General features: G+C 39.9%; 1 protein-coding gene and 1 non-coding gene across 31 annotated transcripts in view; both read left to right on the top strand.

Moving 5' to 3' along the window:
- The window catches only part of Ubap2l (ubiquitin associated protein 2 like), a 46,132-nt gene that overhangs the window by 23,065 nt on the left and 5,240 nt on the right, over nucleotides 1-17,827 (top strand). For 27 of the 30 annotated variants that reach the window (XM_040287630.2, XM_040287623.2, XM_040287628.2 and 24 more), the window contains 13 exons: nucleotides 4,427-4,625; nucleotides 5,142-5,419; nucleotides 5,591-5,763; nucleotides 7,175-7,364; nucleotides 8,081-8,135; nucleotides 8,484-8,658; nucleotides 8,999-9,071; nucleotides 9,939-10,134; nucleotides 10,222-10,310; nucleotides 11,931-11,984; nucleotides 12,715-12,796; nucleotides 13,741-13,958; nucleotides 14,430-14,535. In XM_040287630.2, coding sequence (XP_040143564.1) covers nucleotides 4,427-4,625; nucleotides 5,142-5,419; nucleotides 5,591-5,763; nucleotides 7,175-7,364; nucleotides 8,081-8,135; nucleotides 8,484-8,658; nucleotides 8,999-9,071; nucleotides 9,939-10,134; nucleotides 10,222-10,310; nucleotides 11,931-11,984; nucleotides 12,715-12,796; nucleotides 13,741-13,958; nucleotides 14,430-14,535 — 1,888 coding nt within the window. Of the gene's footprint in view, nucleotides 1-4,426; nucleotides 4,626-5,141; nucleotides 5,420-5,590; nucleotides 5,764-7,174; nucleotides 7,365-8,080; nucleotides 8,136-8,483; nucleotides 8,659-8,998; nucleotides 9,072-9,938; nucleotides 10,135-10,221; nucleotides 10,311-11,930; nucleotides 11,985-12,714; nucleotides 12,797-13,740; nucleotides 13,959-14,429; nucleotides 14,536-16,211; nucleotides 16,614-17,827 lie in introns of those variants that run through there. The other 3 variants (XM_040287632.2, XM_040287631.2, XM_040287633.2) reach the window with 1 other exon arrangement.
- LOC120891081 (small nucleolar RNA SNORA58) lies at nucleotides 12,501-12,637 on the top strand. The gene has a single exon (XR_005735510.1). It is a non-coding gene; the product is annotated as a small nucleolar RNA SNORA58 (small nucleolar RNA).

Genomic DNA, 17,827 nt, shown 5'->3' with positions numbered 1-17,827 from the left:
ATAACAACCAATTGGTTAGCATCAGGTTACATTTTTTTGTGTGAGGATTAAGACCGAGAAACTTTTATTACTCACACCTATTTGAAATTCAGCTGTTGGAACCAGCCTGTTTGGGAAATTTAGCTGTTTTCTCTCCTAATTTTTCAGAAAGTCAAAAAACAATGTAATTTCAGTTGGAGTTGGAACTTTTATATGTGTGACTCTTGATTTTTTTAGTCTGATTGGTTAGAGTCTAGTGTAGATTAGTCTAAAGCGGTGATCTTCTGTGTTTAACAGTTTCAAAGACAGGATTGGTAACAAGGTTAGGCATCCTCTTTGTTCTTTTAAGCATCTTTGGGTGTACAGATGTTGAGTTGGGTACTAGAGGATAGCTCTAGAACAAGCCTTAGCTCATAACAAACTGAGACATCTTAAAAATGAGTTAACATAATTGATTAATCATGCTGAACAGTTTCTTATTACTCCTGAATAGAGAAAATCAATGGCATCAACTTAATAAGTTTTGACTCTTTCAGGCTGGGGCCATGGCTTAGTTAGTGGTAGAGTGCTTACCTTATATGTGTGAGGCACTGAGTTCCATCCTCAGCACCACATTAAAATAAAAAATAAATAAAGATTTTGGGTCCATCTATAACTAAAAAAATACTTTAAAAATATTTTTTTGACACTTTCACAATCCTAATTAAACTTTGGTGAGAGATTGTAGTAGTTCCCCATCTCTCTCTCTCTTTTTGTACCAGGGATTTAAGTCAGGGGCACTCAACCACTGAATCACATCCCCAGCCATTTTCGTTTTTTAGAGACAGGGTCTCACTGAATTGCTAAGTGCGTCACCAAGCTGCTAAGGCTAGCTTTGAATTCTCTATGCGCCTTCCTCAGCCTCCTGAGCTGCTGAGATTCCAGGTGTACACCATTCCCCATTTTTTGATGAAGTAAAATTAAAATATTTATTTTTTTAGTTTTCGGCGGACACAACATCTTTATTTGTACGTGGTGCTGAGGATCGGACCCAGCGCCTCGCGCATGCCAGGCGAGCGCACTACCGCTTGAGCCACATCCCCAGCCCCCTTATGTGTTTTTATAAACCATACATTTGTATATTAGGTTTCTAAAATCTAGGGTCTTTCCATATCACAACTTGTTAGCTGTGTTTCCACTTGTCTGAAAATGGGAATAAGAGTGCTTGTTCTTCCTGTCTTGGGGGGCCTCAGGAAGATAATTAAACTAATTGATACCAATTATACAAATGTGGCAATGGTAGTGGCATTTTAAATAACCTTTAATGCATAATACACACAACTTCTTGATTTACAACATTTAAAAAAATAAAGGAAATCAGATACAGTTGTGCATGCCTGTAATCCCAGGGACTTGGGAGGCTGAGGCAAGAGGATGACGAGTTCAAAGTTACCCTCAGCAAAAAGTGAGGTGTTGAACAACTCAGTGAGACCTTGTGTCTAAATAAAATACAAAATCAGGCTGGAGATGTGGCTTAGTGCTTGCATGCCCCTGAGTTCAGTCTCTGGGATGTAAATAAATACGTAAGTAAAGGAGGGCTGGGGAAATACCTCGATTGGAGAGTGCTTGCCTAATCTGCACAAAGCCCTGGGTTTGATCCTTAGAGCCACAAAATATAATTTTATTTATTATAATTTAAACAAAGATAATACAAGGACCAATTATAGTCAATAAATCCTGTTACTCCTTTTTTTAAAAAATTTTTTTGTAGTTTTGGAGATAGAATGCTTTTTTTTTATTATCATTTTTATGTGGTGCTAAGAATTGAACCCATTGCCTCACACATGCTAGGCAGGTGCTCTGCCACTGGGCTACAGCCTCAGCCCCCTAAGTTACTCCTTTTTTTTTTTCCTCTCTCTGTTTTTTTGGTGGAGAGTTACGAGAGGTAAGCAGACCTTTTATGCACAGATAATTTTATTTTTCCAGTTTTATTAATTATTTTAACTTAGAAAACTGTTGAGGTAGCTACTAATCCAGAACTGTCTCAGTTTTTAACTATTGTCCTTGAAGTTTTTTTGTTTTAAAATGTTTTCTTTTGTGTTAATTCAGAAGTGGAGGTGGTTGTTTTGCCACAAAGGTAACAGGTGAGGAAAGTATTGGGGTTAGAAAGAAAATAGAATGCTGGTAGTAAGGTGTGATGAAAATCAGGAAGTGTTACATATCCCTAAAATACATGACTAGATCCGTGGTTAAGTGATGTATGCCTCTTTTAACTGCCCTCTTGATGTTTGGAATTGTGAATATGCACGAAAAATCAAAATTTTAATAATTTAAATGTTTAAAAATTGTGTCATATTCTATGCATAGGATTTTTGTAAAAAACCTATAAAATTTTATAGGACACCTACAAAATTGCCCAATTTAAGTGGAGGTTTTATTGTTGATGCTAGTCCCCCCCCCAAAAAATATTGGAAATTGAACCTAGGGGTGCTCAGCCATTGAGTACATCCCAACCCTTTTTATATTTTTTATTTTGAGACAGGGTCTCACTAAGTTGCTGAGGCTAGCTTTGAACTTGCGATCCTCCTGCCTCAGTCTCCAGAGTCATTGGGATTATAGGTGTGTACTACCATGCCTGGCTTCAATATAATTTTTTTTAAATTTTTTTAATATTTATTTTTTGTAGTTGTAGTTGGACACAATACTTTATTTATATTTATGTGGTGCTGAGGATCGAACCCAGGGCCTTGCACTTGTTAGGCGAGCACTGTACCACTAAGCCACAACCCAGCCCCTCAATATTTTAAGTTTTTATAGGAATATCAAAAAGATGTTTTTAGTAAACTTCCATGTTTCCTTAACATTCTATTTAATGTGTGCTGATAGGTGAACTAAATATAAATAGTATTTTGTTATCCTCATTACCTTTATTTATTATTTAATGTAACTTTTTTCATTGAGCATAATATTAGAGAATTAATTTCCTTTAATATTCATTAGATCTAGATAAAGAAGTTTGTATTATATATAAAATACCATGGACATTAGGTAATTTTTTGTCTTTAATTTTTTGCACTTGGCAGAATATTTTAGTTGCATTAGATCATCTGTGTCACAGTCCCTCACTTTAAACTAGACTTCTGAGATTATTTTGTTTTGGTAGTGGGGATTGAACCCAGGGACGCTTAAAACCAGTGAGCCACATCCCCAGCCCTCCCCCAAGCCCCCCTTTTTTAAACAAGGTTTTGTTAAGTTGCTTGGGGCATCAACCTCCTGCGCTACTGGGATTATAATTGTGTGCCATTGTGCCTGGCTCAAGTTTTTGTTTGAATAATCTTGGGATATAGCTCAAAGTGGGAAGAAAAAACCTTACCTTGAGTTGAATAGACAGGTGTTCTATAAGAAAGCATTGCTGATGATGACATGCTACGTTTAAACAAGTACCTGAGTAGGACAAGATTAATTCTCCTTGAAGTTTTTTTGTTTATATGTCTGTTTTTTGAGGCTAGTCAGGGTCATGAGGTTTTGGACTTGGCTGATAATTTTCCTTGGTAATGGGAAACAGGGAAATCCCCAAAAGTGTTACAGTAAAATTTTGCTTAGTTATCATGCAGTGATTCTATAAAAAATAATCAAGCCATTGAGTTGTCAATTTTATCTAGTGCAGAAGTTGGGATGGCCCTTTAATTTTTCTTTGCCTATAAGCTAGTTATGAGCAGCATTCAGTTTAAGTTGGTTTTGTTTCTTTTGGATTGTTTAGTTGTAGGGGCAAGGATATAATTTCAAAAGTAAAATTTTATGTCACTTTGGTATTAATTTAACAATCAAGTATTAATTTATGTAAAAATCTTGAAGGGGGGGAACTCTCCAGTTATCAAGGCATTATCCCTAAGATGGAGAAAGTGATGGTGATTATAAGTTTTTAAGGGCTATCATCTTTTTATAATTTAGATTTGTTGAATTGATATATAAAAACATAAAATTATGCATATTAGTGGGTGTTTTAATATGTATTGCTCTAGTGTTCTTGAGTCCTGTGTTCCATGTACATGTTAAGTACAGATATATTATTTGTTAAATCCTGATTAAACTTTATGAAGTGTACTACTACTATTTATATTTTCAGATGAGGAAACTGAGGCAAAGAGACTTTAAAATAATTTTTCTATGGTTGCATACCTCGAATTCGAATCTAATTGTCTGACTCTGAATCTTAAACTCAATGGACTATGCTATATACTCAGTCTTATAGCATTCTGTTTTGAAATGGGGTGTCAGAGTGTTGCCCAGGCTTTTCTTGAATTCCTGGATCTGTGATCCTCCCAAGTAGCTGGGACTGTAGACATGTGCCATGGGCACGGCTTAGTAGCATTCTTCATTTGTTTGATCCATACTAGCTTGCAAACTGGATAAGTGTCTTTCTTTAGCAGACAAGTTCCAGGCTGTAAATCTCTCTGTTGATCTCCAGGTGAGCATGTTAGGAAAAGGATTTGGTGATGTCGGTGAAGCTAAAGGTGGCAGTACTACAGGCTCTCAGTTCTTGGAGCAGTTCAAGACTGCTCAGGCCCTGGCTCAGTTGGCAGCTCAGCATTCTCAATCTGGAAGCACCACCACCTCTTCTTGGGACATGGCCTCAACGACACAGTCCCCATCACTGGTGCAGTATGGTAAGAAGATGTGAAGTGACTTGAATCCCTTATGTGTTGGACTATTATTGTGAAGAAGCTGGTGAGGGGAGTGGAAAATGTATCCCAATGAGAGGGGTAGCTCTCTCTGGTTTTGTCAAAGAGTCTGAGTTCAGAAAGTTGGGAAATAATAAAAATTTGAAGCTATGTATCTCTATCATTAAATTTTTTTGTTTGCATAGGATTTTTTAAAATTACTTTTAAGTTTATGTGTTTGAGAATGTTGCCTTTGGGCTGTTTAAATTCAAGCAATTCATGGATTCCTGTTTTGCACAGGCATAGTAATAGTATTGATTTGATTAGACTATTTTTAAGAATGGATAAGATCAGTGTTTGTTGCCTATAGAAATGAAATGAGATTCATTCCTAAAAGAAAACCTGTCTATATGAGTTTCTGGTCTTTGAGGGTCTGGTTCATGGCATTAGTGGAAGGCAGTAGCCTTTCCTTGAAATGTATTGGAACCTTGAACCTCACACCTGTTGTGTTTCCTTTTGCAGATTTAAAGAACCCAAATGATTCGACAGTACACAGCCCCTTTACAAAGCGCCAGGCTTTCACCCCATCTTCAACCATGATGGAGGTGTTTCTTCAGGAGAAGCCACCTGCAGTGGCCACCTCCACCGCTGCACCTCCACCCCCCTCTTCTCCTCTGCCAAGTAAATCCACCTCGGCTCCACAGATGTCTCCTGGGTCTTCAGACAACCAATCCTCCAGCCCTCAGCCAGCTCAGCAGAAACTGAAACAGCAAAAGAAAAAAGCCTCACTGACTTCTAAGGTACTTGAACTTTTTAGGTAGCTGTTACTGCAAGGAAGTATTGGATTTGTGAATTAGGTTGATATGGGTTAAGTGTGGAAATTTGAAATTAAAGGGAATGTTTACTAACATTCCCATAGTAAGATTGTATTGAACCATTGTATTTTCTTCTCCTTTACCCTTTTTTTATAGATTCCTGCTCTGGCTGTGGAGATGCCTGGCTCAGCAGATATCTCAGGGCTAAATCTGCAGTTTGGGGCATTGCAATTTGGGTCAGAGCCTGTCCTTTCCGATTATGAGTCCACCCCCACCACGAGCGCCTCTTCAAGCCAGGCTCCAAGTAGCCTATATACCAGCACGGCCAGGTAGTATAAACATTAGTTTTTTGCTAAATGTTCTAAGTCTTTTGCTGAGACACTTTTAACTGGCTGGGATAAAAGTAATGAATTACAGCATTTTGTTGAATATTTTAAAATCGTGTTACTAGGGCTGGGCTCAGTGGCATATGCCTATAATCCCAGACACTTGGGAGGCTGAGGAAGGAGGATTGCAAATTTGTGGGCAGCCTCAACAATTTAGTGAGGCCCTTAGCAACTTAGCAAGATCCTATTTCAAAATAAATTATGAAAAAAAAAGAGCTGGAGATTAATGGTAAAGTGCCTCTGTGTTTAATCCCAACTACAAAAATAACAACAAACATTTTCACTAGGATTATCTGTAACTTTAGGCACATGGAAACCTGGGGTGGTGGTGCACACCTGTAATCCCAGCAGATTGGGAGACTGAGGCAGGAGGATTGCAGGTTCAAAGCCAGCCTCAACAACTTAGTGAGGCCCTAAGCAACTCTGCGAGATCTTGCCTATAAATGAAATAATGGCATATTAAAAAAAGGCTGGGGGTGGGTCTTAGTTGTTAAGTGCCCCTGGATTCAATCCCTGGTTTAAAAAACAAAAAAACAAAAACAGGAAAAAACTGGTGCTTGGGTACTTGAAGAATGTTGCTCATTTTTTGAAAGACAGAACAGGACCTCTAACATTTAAAGTACCTGGACCTATATCACAGCTGAAAGTGCTTTTGGCATTCCTTTTTAGCCCTTTGGTGTGAGATTATGCCTGTGAAGTGTAAAACTTTGAACTCCTAGAAAGGAGAGAATTGTAAGGAACCTTAAAAGGAACCTTTTATACCTCCTCTGCTCAACATCAAGTAAGGTTGTCTTTAGCAATAGAAAGTCCTGAGGAATTTCAGGGAGTAGACTTTTTTATATTTGGAGTTTAAAAATACAAATATCTGGCCCTAATTTAGGTCTTTGGAGTCATAACTGCCAATTAATACATGCAAATATTTTTAAGAGTTCTCCTCAAAGAATGTACCAGTGATCTTAAACTTAATAAAGCTCAAAATTCCTTAAAATGAGTTTGAGCTAAAACAAAGTCTTCCTGTGCTGAGGGCTCACATTGTGATTTATCAAAGGGACCAAGAGTACTATATCCTTTCCACTGACCTTTAATTTCTTTTTCTTAAAACATAAAATGTGAAGGAAGGAAAAGGCTTTTCTCTGCTTCAATTTGAAGATGTTTCTAAGCTTTATGCTTAATTCAAATCCCTGGCATTCTAAAATGTGGGATCTACTGTTGTCAGGAGAAAATTGTGGTAGTTTTTTAATTGTTGGAAATTTTCTTTTGATGTTAGTTTATTCCACTCTTAGGTCTCTGCCATTTCCTTAGTATCTGTTCTCTTTCCTTTCTCTGAGATTTTTCCTCTTTTCATTTCCCACAGTGAATCTTCATCTACAATTTCATCTAACCAGAGTCAGGAGTCTGGTTATCAGAGTGGCCCAATTCAGTCGACAACCTATACCTCCCAAAATAATGCTCAGGCCCCTCTATATGAGCAAAGATCCACCCAGACTCGGCGGTACCCCAGTTCCATCTCTTCATCACCCCAAAAGGACCTGACTCAGGCAAAGGTAGTAGCCTCATGAGCCCCTGGATAGAGGTTAGGGAAACAGTGGGCAAAAGTCTCTTAAATATTAAATATTAGCATTTTACTTCTCAGAAAGTGGTGCCAAGAAATCTTGGAAGTGCTGATTGAGAAGCTGCAAACACATTTCTGTATTGGTAAAATAAAAGTTGTTTTCAGCAATCCTGGAGACTCAGTCAGAAAACCATTTTCTTTGCAGTAAAGATTGTCTCTAGTAGAATCAAATACCTGTCCTCTCTTGGAAGATCTAATTGCTAGATTTCGGGGTACATATCAGTAGATCTTACTTTGCTTTGTCTTGGCTTGGTGAGAGGGACAGCATATGCTAAAGGTGGTATTGAGTGACTGTCTTGTGCAGCCAGCAGGATAAATGGTTTGGCTGAACTGTCCATTCCCACATCCTCCCACAAAGAACATTGGGTTTGGACTTTGGGCCTTTTCTGTACCTGTTTTGGGGTTGGGGTATCTTCACCTGTTTGGGAATTGTCTTTTGTTGCTGTCAGCCACACAGGCTTAGTATATTTGGTTTTTATTGTTTTTAATTTTTGTTTTGTTTCTTTGCGTAGTCTTGTATTAATCCTTTTTTGTTAACTAGCAGAATTTCTCCCAAATGTTTGTTAACTAGAATTAAGCTGAGTTAGTATTAACTTCCCCCATTCACATGAGTTTGTCTGTTCTTGCTCCTCTGTTTTCTTGCACCAGAATGGCTTCAGTTCTGTGCAGGCCACGCAGTTACAGACCACGCAATCTGTTGAAGGTGAGTATTCTCCAGGCTTTTTATTCTCAGTTGTTTTTTTCTTTCTCTTAATAGTTTTGTATTTCTTAAAAGTGAAAAGAGCACAAGGACTGGTTAGTGTTAATTCTACTTTATTGCTTAATCTCCAGCCTTCCTAAGTTTCAGGTTCTCTGTCTTAAAATGGTAACCATTTTATTGGTTCCTGTCACTGGACAAATGAAATTCACATGCAAAGTGCCTAGAATTAAAAAAGATTATACCATTATTAAATAACTCATATTCTTGTCTTTGGGGCAGCATAGGACTGTAGTGATTCTTCACTTTAGACATTTTCTTTTCTTCTAGTGAGATGGATTCTTTCATTTCTAGGTGCTACAGGCTCTGCAGTGAAATCTGACTCACCTTCCACTTCTAGCATCCCCCCTCTCAATGAAACGGTATCTGCAGCTTCCTTACTGACAACAACCAATCAGCACTCATCCTCCTTGGGTGGCTTGAGCCACAGTGAGGAAATTCCAAATACCACCACCACGCAACACAGCAGGTGATTTGGGGTGAGGATGAAGTTTGGGGTGAAGATGGAGCTCTCTGGTTCTTTTTCTTTCTAACTGGCAAAGACCACATTAGCCCCACTTTTGGGTAAATGGGTGACCTGAAAGCTGTGAGAGATAAAGACAAAGAGACTTATTTTATTTTTCCCTTTCAGCATCTACTTTTGTTTTAACTGTTGCTTACTATCCCCGGCTGGCTCTTGTGCTTATTACCATTTTCTCAAGGCTTTCTTGTTCCTATGTTCTACCTTATTTTCTTGCTTGTGTTCTTGATTAAAGCTCCAGGCCAGGTGGCCATAGCACTGTTGTTGATGGCACCCCCTTTCCTTACAGCACGTTATCTACACAGCAGAATACCCTTTCATCATCAACATCTTCTGGACGCACTTCGACATCCACTCTTTTGGTAAGTATGATGCTGAAAGGAAGTGTGGTTCTTAAGCTTTTCTTAAACTAGCCAACCCTAAGATTCTGCCAAGAGGGAATTCTTGATCATTTCTTCATGAGATGATAAAAACTCATTGAACTGAGGTTGCAGAGAATCGAGTAAGGGGATGTTGGGAAACCAAAAGAAGCCAAAGAATCCAGAAATAATGCAGAGCTATGAATCATTCTTTAAAGCCTGGAAGGGACACCCTCCATCCCCCATTCCTATGTTGAAGATAAGGTATATGTTACAAAAGAACATACCTTTCTAGGGGCTAATGGTATAGCTCAGTGGTACTGTATGGGTTAGTGTGCATGAAGCCCTTGGTTTAATCTCCAGCACCAAAAAAAGGAGAGTGAGGTGGAAAGAAAAGGACAAATCTTGCTAACTGGTAGAGCTTGTGTTTCTCTTTCCTTAAAACACAACGTCAAGTTTAAAGTCAACTGTATGTTATTCTAGCCCATGAACTAGAGAAGAAAAGTGTGTGAGAGAAGGCTATGATACATTTTTCAGATTTCAACTTTATTTGACCAGTCAACCAGGTCAACCAGTGTTGGTCTTCACCAACACTGGAGTTGTCCCCACCTACTTTGCTGTCTTTCTTAACAGGATGATGGTATATGAGTCTGTATTAATAACCATCCTTGTCACATGAGTCTTTAGAAACACATAGCTGGAGAGTTTTTGTACCTTGGTAGAGGAGACTCTGTTATTATGCCCTGACCTTTTTAATTAGGAAGTTGTTGTGATGATCATATTCAGGAGAATGGATTGTTTATCATTCCTAACCTATATTGCTAATTGCTGCTTCCTTCATCTCTCTTCCATTTCTCCTCCCTTTTGAAGCACACAAGTGTGGAGAGTGAGGCGAATCTCCATTCTTCCTCCAGCACTTTCTCTACCACGTCCAGCACAGTCTCTGCACCTCCCCCAGTGGTCAGTGTCTCTTCCAGTCTCAACAGTGGCAGCAGTCTGGGCCTTAGCCTAGGCAGCAACTCCACTGTCACAGCCTCAACTCGAAGCTCGGTTGCTACAACTTCAGGTACCTTTGCATAGCTGGATGGCATTCCTCTAGGATGGAGGGAATCAATAATTGTGTGATAGCATAAAAATGTTTTTTCTCTTTTAGGAAAAGCTCCTCCCAACCTTCCTCCTGGGGTCCCGCCATTGTTGCCTAATCCATATATTATGGCTCCAGGGCTGTTACATGCCTACCCAGTAAGTAGGACTGAAGGGTTTGTTCTAAAAGGTGGTGTTGGTGGGACTATTCTTTATAGTTCTGGCTTCGGGCAGTAGACTGTAATTACAATACAGAAAAAATGCCACATATAAACAAATAGGTTTTTTTGGGGGGGTGAGTAGTAGGGATTGGACTTGGGAGCAACCAACCACTGAGCCACATCCCCAGCCCTATTTTTTTTTTTTAATAAATTCTTTTTTTTTTTAAAAGAGAGAGAATTTTAATATTTATTTTTTAGTTCTCGGCAGACACAATATCTTTGTATGTGGTGCTGAGGATCAAATCCGGGCTGCACACATGTCAGGCGAGTGTGCTACTGCTTGAGCCACATCCCCAGCCCCCCTATTTTTTTTTAATATTTATTTTTTTAGTTCCATTTGGACACAGTACCTTTTATTTTATTTATTTATTTTCACGTGGTACTGAGGATCGAACCCCAGGGCCTCACACGCACTCACCACTGAGCCACAACACCAGCCCTATTTTTTATTTTATTTAGAGACAGGTCTCACTGAGTTGCTTAGTGCCTGGCATTTCTGAGGCTTGCTTTGAACTTGGGATCCTCCTATCTCATCCTCCCGAGCTGCTGCGATTACAGGCATGCGCCATTGCACCTAGCACAAGTAGGTTTTGAATCTTTGTAGCTTTGGAAAAAACAATCATTTTTAGAGACTAAACTTGGGCAAGGCCCTCTATTGTGTATTTGCTCTGTGTGAAATAGAAATTCTAGGCCTCAGATGCCAAAGGCCAAAACATTCATCTGGAATTCCTTTCAGTTTCTTGGAGAATTGTTTTTTGTAGATGAATTGATTTCCTTACTCTCGGGATCTTTGCTGCCTCTAACCTGGTCAGAAGAGAGTTCCCCAACTCACTGTGGAATTGTCTTGAGAATAAATGGCTGACATTGTTGACTTTTGTTCTCAGGTATATCTTCTGTTACCTCCAGGTATTCAGTACCTCTTAAGATGGAGGTTTGAAAATTCTATTAAAAGACAACTGTACTTCCCCTGAAAGTGGAAGTCTAGATAAACATCATAGAGACAAGATTGCCCAAATAACACTGTTGGACATTGTTTAACAACACTGCTTTATCTCAAAATTGGGAGAAAACAAGAGTAAAATCTGAATCTTTCATGGAGAAAATAAATTTTAAACCAGATGTATAGATTAGAGAGTAAAGGCAGGAAGATTCCATTCATAGAATAGAGAGTACAGATAGCTGTTCATATACTTGTGTCTATTGTACTGCTTCCCAGAATTGGTCTAGATGAATCAGTAGTAAGTAGCTCAACTAAAGTTTCAAGATCTTTCATTAATCCTTTAATCTCTGTACTTTTACTTTCCCTTTAAGTAAATTGAAGGAAATAAATTTTTTTTTTTCCTTTTGGTAGTATTGGGGATTGAGCCCAGGGCCTTGTTCATGCTAAGGAAGCACTGAACTATGTCCCTAGCCCAAGGAAATAATCTATGTCCTGTTCAAAGAAGGATGGTGAATAATGTATTGAATTATCTTGCTTTTTAGCTCCTTGGGTTTTTTGTTTTTGTTTTTAATCATTTATGACCATTTCTCATTAATATCACATGCTTTTGTCTTTTAGCCACAAATGTATGGTTATGATGACTTGCAGATGCTTCAGACAAGATTTCCATTGGTAAGTATGTGGAAGGGAGCTCTGGTAAAGGAGGTGATCTAAAAATTAGGTTTTTAATTTAATTTAAGGAGGTTTTTGTTTGTTTGTTTGTTTTTTTGGTGCTTGGGATCAAACCTAGGTTCTCACATATGCTAAAGCACATGCTATTACTGAGCTACACCCCCAGCCCAAGTGGACTACTACAACTATACATTTTCTACCAATGTCAGTATCTTGTTTTTTAATATTTTGTGTCATTGGGGATTCATCTCAGGAGCTAGAGCACTCCAGGCAAGCACTTTACCATTTAGGTGTACCCCACTCCCCAGAGATGTGAAATCTTTGAAGTAAACACATTTTAACCTACTCTGTAGCCCAATAAAGTACTCAGGAGCTCTCAAGATGCTTTCTATATGTCTCAAACACTTAAAATTACAGAATAAAAAAAAGATATGTTTTTCAAGAAAAGTTTGGCATGTGCTGTTAGAGATGATGTGTAGAGGTTGAAAATATTATTGGTTCTGATGGAACTTTAGCAGGCATATCCGTAGACCTTGCTTGGCTCTGCTTATGGCCAGGCAGGGGGGACAGTGTATGCAAGAATAATCCGGAGTTTATGCAAACTCAAACCAGCTTCTTCGGTAGCTGGATAAATTGCAGTACTCCCTACATTTTTGTGCTTCTCACCTGTGGTTTTCAAGCTGGAGAATGAATATCATTGAGTCTGTGCTCTTTTATTACTCGGTTCTAGGATTATTACAGCATCCCGTTTCCCACGCCCACCACTCCGTTGACCGGGAGGGATGGTAGCCTGGCCAGCAACCCTTATTCTGGTATGACTGGGATGGGGCCAAATAAAGGGAGAGGGAGATTGTATTGGGATGAATGGCAAAACCCTGCTTAATAGCAAGAAAGGACCTGGTTCTCACCTTACATGTCTCTGGCGGAAGTTTAAAATGGATGTGATGAATTGGTTGGTAGATTCAGAGTCCTGTTAAAGATGAGGGTTTGGCAGCTTTTTTCCCTTTCCATCTCACTTGTCTGATTTCTAAATCCTTTCTCTCTCTCTCTCTCTCTCTCTCTTTCTCATACACACACACACACACACACACACACACACACACACACACACACACATCTTACCCAAAAACATTTTTTTCCCCTTTGGTTCTGGGGATTGAACCTAGGGTCTCGCATCTGCACTAAGCCTGTCCTCCATATTCTGCCCCTCCAGATGACATTATAACTTGGGTTTTTCAGCTTGTTCTAGGAAGTAGTGGTTGAACTGGTCTTCTCTGCTCATCTCTGCTTCTGTACATTGCTCACAGTGGCAGTCTTATTGTCTTGCTAGACCTTCTTTTTTGGAATCCTCCTTGATTTATCATTTTTTCTTATCTGTCGCTGTCCCTTCAAGTCTAGCATGGAGTGTTTCCCATGGAAGAAAGTAGGGGCTGGGAGTGAAAGAATACAAGAAGGTAGAGAAATAATGTAGGAACTTTTTCCTGGGATCTTCTTTTTGCTATAGCAAATATACTCAACAATAGTCTTTAACTGGCACTGTAGTCTATACTCAACTATAGTTCATACTCAACAATAGTCTTAACTGGCACTATGCTAAATGTATTCTGAGCAATGCTGAATGGAACTTCAAAGAAATATAATTTAAGGAATTGAATTTTAAAAGTCTTTGAACAGGGTCTCTTGGAATCATGTGAAACCAAGAAATGACTTGTTTTGCAGTGAAAGAAACGGGTACATTTAGCTTCTTCTGTCACAGGTGACCTCACAAAGTTCGGTCGTGGGGATGCCTCCTCCCCAGCCCCGGCCACAACCTTGGCCCAACCCCAACAGAACCAGACGCAGACTCACCACACCACGCAGCAGACATTCCTGAACCCGGCGCTGCCTCCTGGCTACAGTTACACCAGCCTGCCATACTACACAGGGGTCCCGGGCCTCCCCAGCACCTTCCAGTATGGGCCTGCTGTGTTCCCTGTGAGTGCCTAGCCTTGGTCTCCTTGTGGTGAAGGCTTCTATCCCTGACACTATCCTAGCTGTGCTTTCAAAGCTAGATGAGTCTAGTAATGAATGAGGAGGAACAGTTTCCACATTGGGCTTTCTTCTGGCCTGGGAAGGGGGAGTGGGATTGGAATAGGTTGAATTATAATAGGGATTAACTTTTTCTAGAATTTGCGAGAGGGGAATGTGATACCATACAGCTTTGCTTTCCTCAGATGGCCATGTATTCCCTGATAGCACACCCCCTTTTCCCTTCCTTCAAATTGCCTCTTGGTTTCAAAGGTAGATTATGGAAATATTAGTAAGGATCTTATTTCACCATTCAAATTATGGCCAGCCTACATCAGGATTCATAGCCACCTGAACACCTGGGCTCTGGAGTAGGACAGGTGCAAATGATGGTGCATGCTGCCATTTCACTGCAGTTCTGGCCCTTTTGCTCTTCAGGTGGCTCCTACCTCTTCCAAGCAGCATGGTGTGAATGTCAGTGTGAATGCATCAGCCACCCCTTTCCAACAGCCGAGTGGATATGGATCTCATGGATACAATACTGGTAAGCTCCCCGTGGCCCTGGTTCAGTGTCTCTGTGAGGTGTTACTGGGTTGGTGAGGGTGTTCTGCTCTCCACATATGATTATTGATGATTTGGCTGAATTGGATATCTGGGAGCGTCATCAGCAGAGGCTCTTGACTCTAGGAAATGCTTTTACTACACATGATTAGAATGCTCAGGGGCATTTTTGGCCGCTAACATATGTTGTCTGGCCTAAACGTTGGGTTCAAAGGAGGACAAGGGCCCTAAGATTTTGTGGAGGCAAGTGTTGTGGCACTGACAGTATAAAAGAGGATATATTCACTGAAAGAAGGGTTAAATGCTTTCATAGCTAACAATATGATTAATAGGCTTGGTTTAAGTCTTTTTGTAGTACTATTATTATTACTATTCCCCTTTCATTCCTAACTAGAAGACCTGAGATATGGAGAGAGGATAGGCATGACTACGCAGTAGAGACAGAATTAGACTGGGAGGTTCCTTTGTATGACTGGTCTTCTTTTTTTTTTTTTTTTGGAATTTTTTAATATTTATTTTTTTTTAGTATTTGGCGGACACAACATCTTTGTATGTGGTGCTGAGGATCGAACCTGGGCTGCACAAATGGCAGGCGAGCGCACTACCGCTTGAGCCACATCCCCAGCCCATGACTGGTCTTCTTAAAAAGCCCATTTGCATATCTGATGGTAGGGAGGGAATTGTAGGAATCCTTTGGATAAGTACTGATTTAAAAGATACTTAGCTTATCACTTATTTCCATATCTGACATCCATGCTCCACTTTTGAAGGATGGAAGTAGAGGAGACATTGAATAAAATCGTTTCATCTACGTTTTTTAGTGACTTATAGGCATATACGAGGAGGAGCCTATTGTAGTTGCTAGGGGTTGGGGTTGAGGATTGTCTTTTCAAAGCTCAGTTAGTTTCAAGGTGATTTGGATGGAGCAACATCTGTGTGGGCTCCAGATGAGTAAATTGCTCAACATTTTATTTATTTATTTTTTGGTACTGAGGATTGAACCCAGAGACATTTTACCACTGAGCTATATCCCCAGTCCTTTTTATTTTTTGAGATAGGGTCTCACTAAGTTGCTGAGACTGGCCTCAAACTTAGAAGCCTCCTGCTTCAGCCTCCTAAATTGCTAGGATTAGAGACATGCATCAATGCACCCAGGTCAAAATTATCAGTAATTGGGAAACTGTCTTAAGCTGAGCACAGAAGGTAATAAAGACTAGTTTTAGGAATTAATAGCCAGGTGGAGCTTTGGACTGTGCTCTATGACTTAAGAGTGGGTTATAATAAATTTTAAAAATCCTGAGAAAAGCCCCATTAAGATTTACTACCCAGGTTCCCTGGGGCCACTGCTGTCACTGAGTAAGGTCTTGTTGATGATGGGAGGATTATAAGCCTTTTGACTTGGCCCCATTCCAGGAACATTAAAATTAAACTTCAGCTGGTCCGGGTATGAGAATTTTCAGAGGTAAGGTAGGTAGTTGATAATATAAGACAGTTGGCATATCTGATTCTGGAAATCCTAGCTTCTTACCTCCCTTAATATTTCAGAAACCTGTTAGTTCTTTGAGAACCCCCAATTCCCAACCCCACAGAGGGCTCTTGTCATTCCATTCCTCATCAACCTCTAAATTCATTTATTTTTATGTATTTGATTCCTTTTAGGAAGAAAATATCCACCCCCTTACAAGCATTTCTGGACGGCTGAGAGCTAATTTGGCCCAAGGCTGGGGGCTGTGTTTTGTGTGTGTGTATAAATTTGCACTGAAGTCTTGTTTCAGAAACCAGACCACTGAGGAGAGCCTGCTGAGCTGAGGCCATGGCCTGCGTGGCTTGGGGAAATGAGTTGGTGGATATCTTCTGGGCTTTTGAACTTGCCCCCTCCCCATTTCCCTCTCCCCCTTGTGTCTGACCCTGTCTTACCCATTTCGAGTTCAAGCGGTGCAGCACCTCCGAAGCATCAATGCACACACCTGCTGTTGCTTTTGATTTCTGGAAGGCATGTAGTTTCAACTTGTAACAAAAATATTTGTAGTCTTCAATAAACTGTGGTATTTCTTTAGCTAACTCTGGCGTTCTTTCCGTGCATGTCTTTCTGGACACTAGGAACCAATGTTTTATTGTGGATGAAGGGTGGAGGGTGGCCTTTTAATTCAGACCCCAGCATAGGCAAAGAGCTGTTAACTTTTCTGTATGGTTGTTTTTAAGGTGGGAGGAGGGGAAACAACCTCAGTTTCCAGCCTGTTGATTGGTTGGTGAAGGAGGCTACTTATAAAATCCCTGATTCCCAGGCTTATATCTCTTCACTTTTCCCTTTGGATCTTCCCTTTTTGCTTCTGACATAAGCAGAGGAGAAAGGACAAAAAGGTTTATGGAAAGAAAAGCAAAAAGAGATGGTGTTCTAAGCTGTTGATAGGGAAGCATTTTCCAAGGTTTAATTCCCACATCTGTTTCCCAAAGACTGGCTGGTTGAGATCTGATAAAATCATTAGTGATCAGCTAGTTGATGACTCAGGTTCTGTGGAAACTGCTAGCCTGGAACATTGTTCTTATCCTTTGATGGTTTCTCAGAGATTGTGGATTATTAGTCATTTTGCACTTGTAGGTGTAGCAAAGGATGTGTGGGGGAGATTTGATTAGACATCCTAAGTATGGAAATTCTAATAGCCACCTTCTACTAGTACACCATCAGCCTTTTGTTTATAGAGTTAACTTAGATCACCATCTTTGGTTAATTGAAAACCAAAGTGTTCAGCTTTCGTTGTATTTGTTTCCAGCCCTCTAGGGTCATTTTGCTCTGTGGAGGGTGATCAGCCTTCCCAGAGCCTGTCATATTAGGAAAGAATGGTTCTTGATTCTCCTCCCTACCACCCATATTCTGTTGGAATGATTGTCACTGTTTGGGAGTGGGTGTAGGCAGGACATAATATAGTAAAGAAAAAGGGAAACCTTTATCTAGGCTGAGCATAATTGTAGTATAGGGTCAGGAAATCAATACCCATTATTTTCCTAGGTTTTCTAATGGTTACCTTGAGGCTATTACGGTGACTACACAGTATTTTTGGAGGCGGGGAGTCTGCATTTCTACTTCCTTAACTTCATATCCAATTTAAGACCTCTGGACTAGAAGCTGTATTTTAGCTATTCCAGTCTCTGTACAGAATAAGACCAGGTAGGGGTATAGTACAATTAAATTTTTTCTTACCAGCCACATTAAGAATCTAATTAGTCATTTTTCCCTTCCTCCAGAGCAATCTAGCCTTGATTTGCCAGAGGATAAT

This window comes from Ictidomys tridecemlineatus, chromosome 11 (genome assembly GCF_052094955.1).
Source record: "Ictidomys tridecemlineatus isolate mIctTri1 chromosome 11, mIctTri1.hap1, whole genome shotgun sequence".
Classification (NCBI taxonomy): Eukaryota; Metazoa; Chordata; class Mammalia; order Rodentia; family Sciuridae; genus Ictidomys; species Ictidomys tridecemlineatus.
Note: the sequence above shows the minus strand (reverse complement) of the source record. Positions and strands in the feature narration are given on the sequence as shown.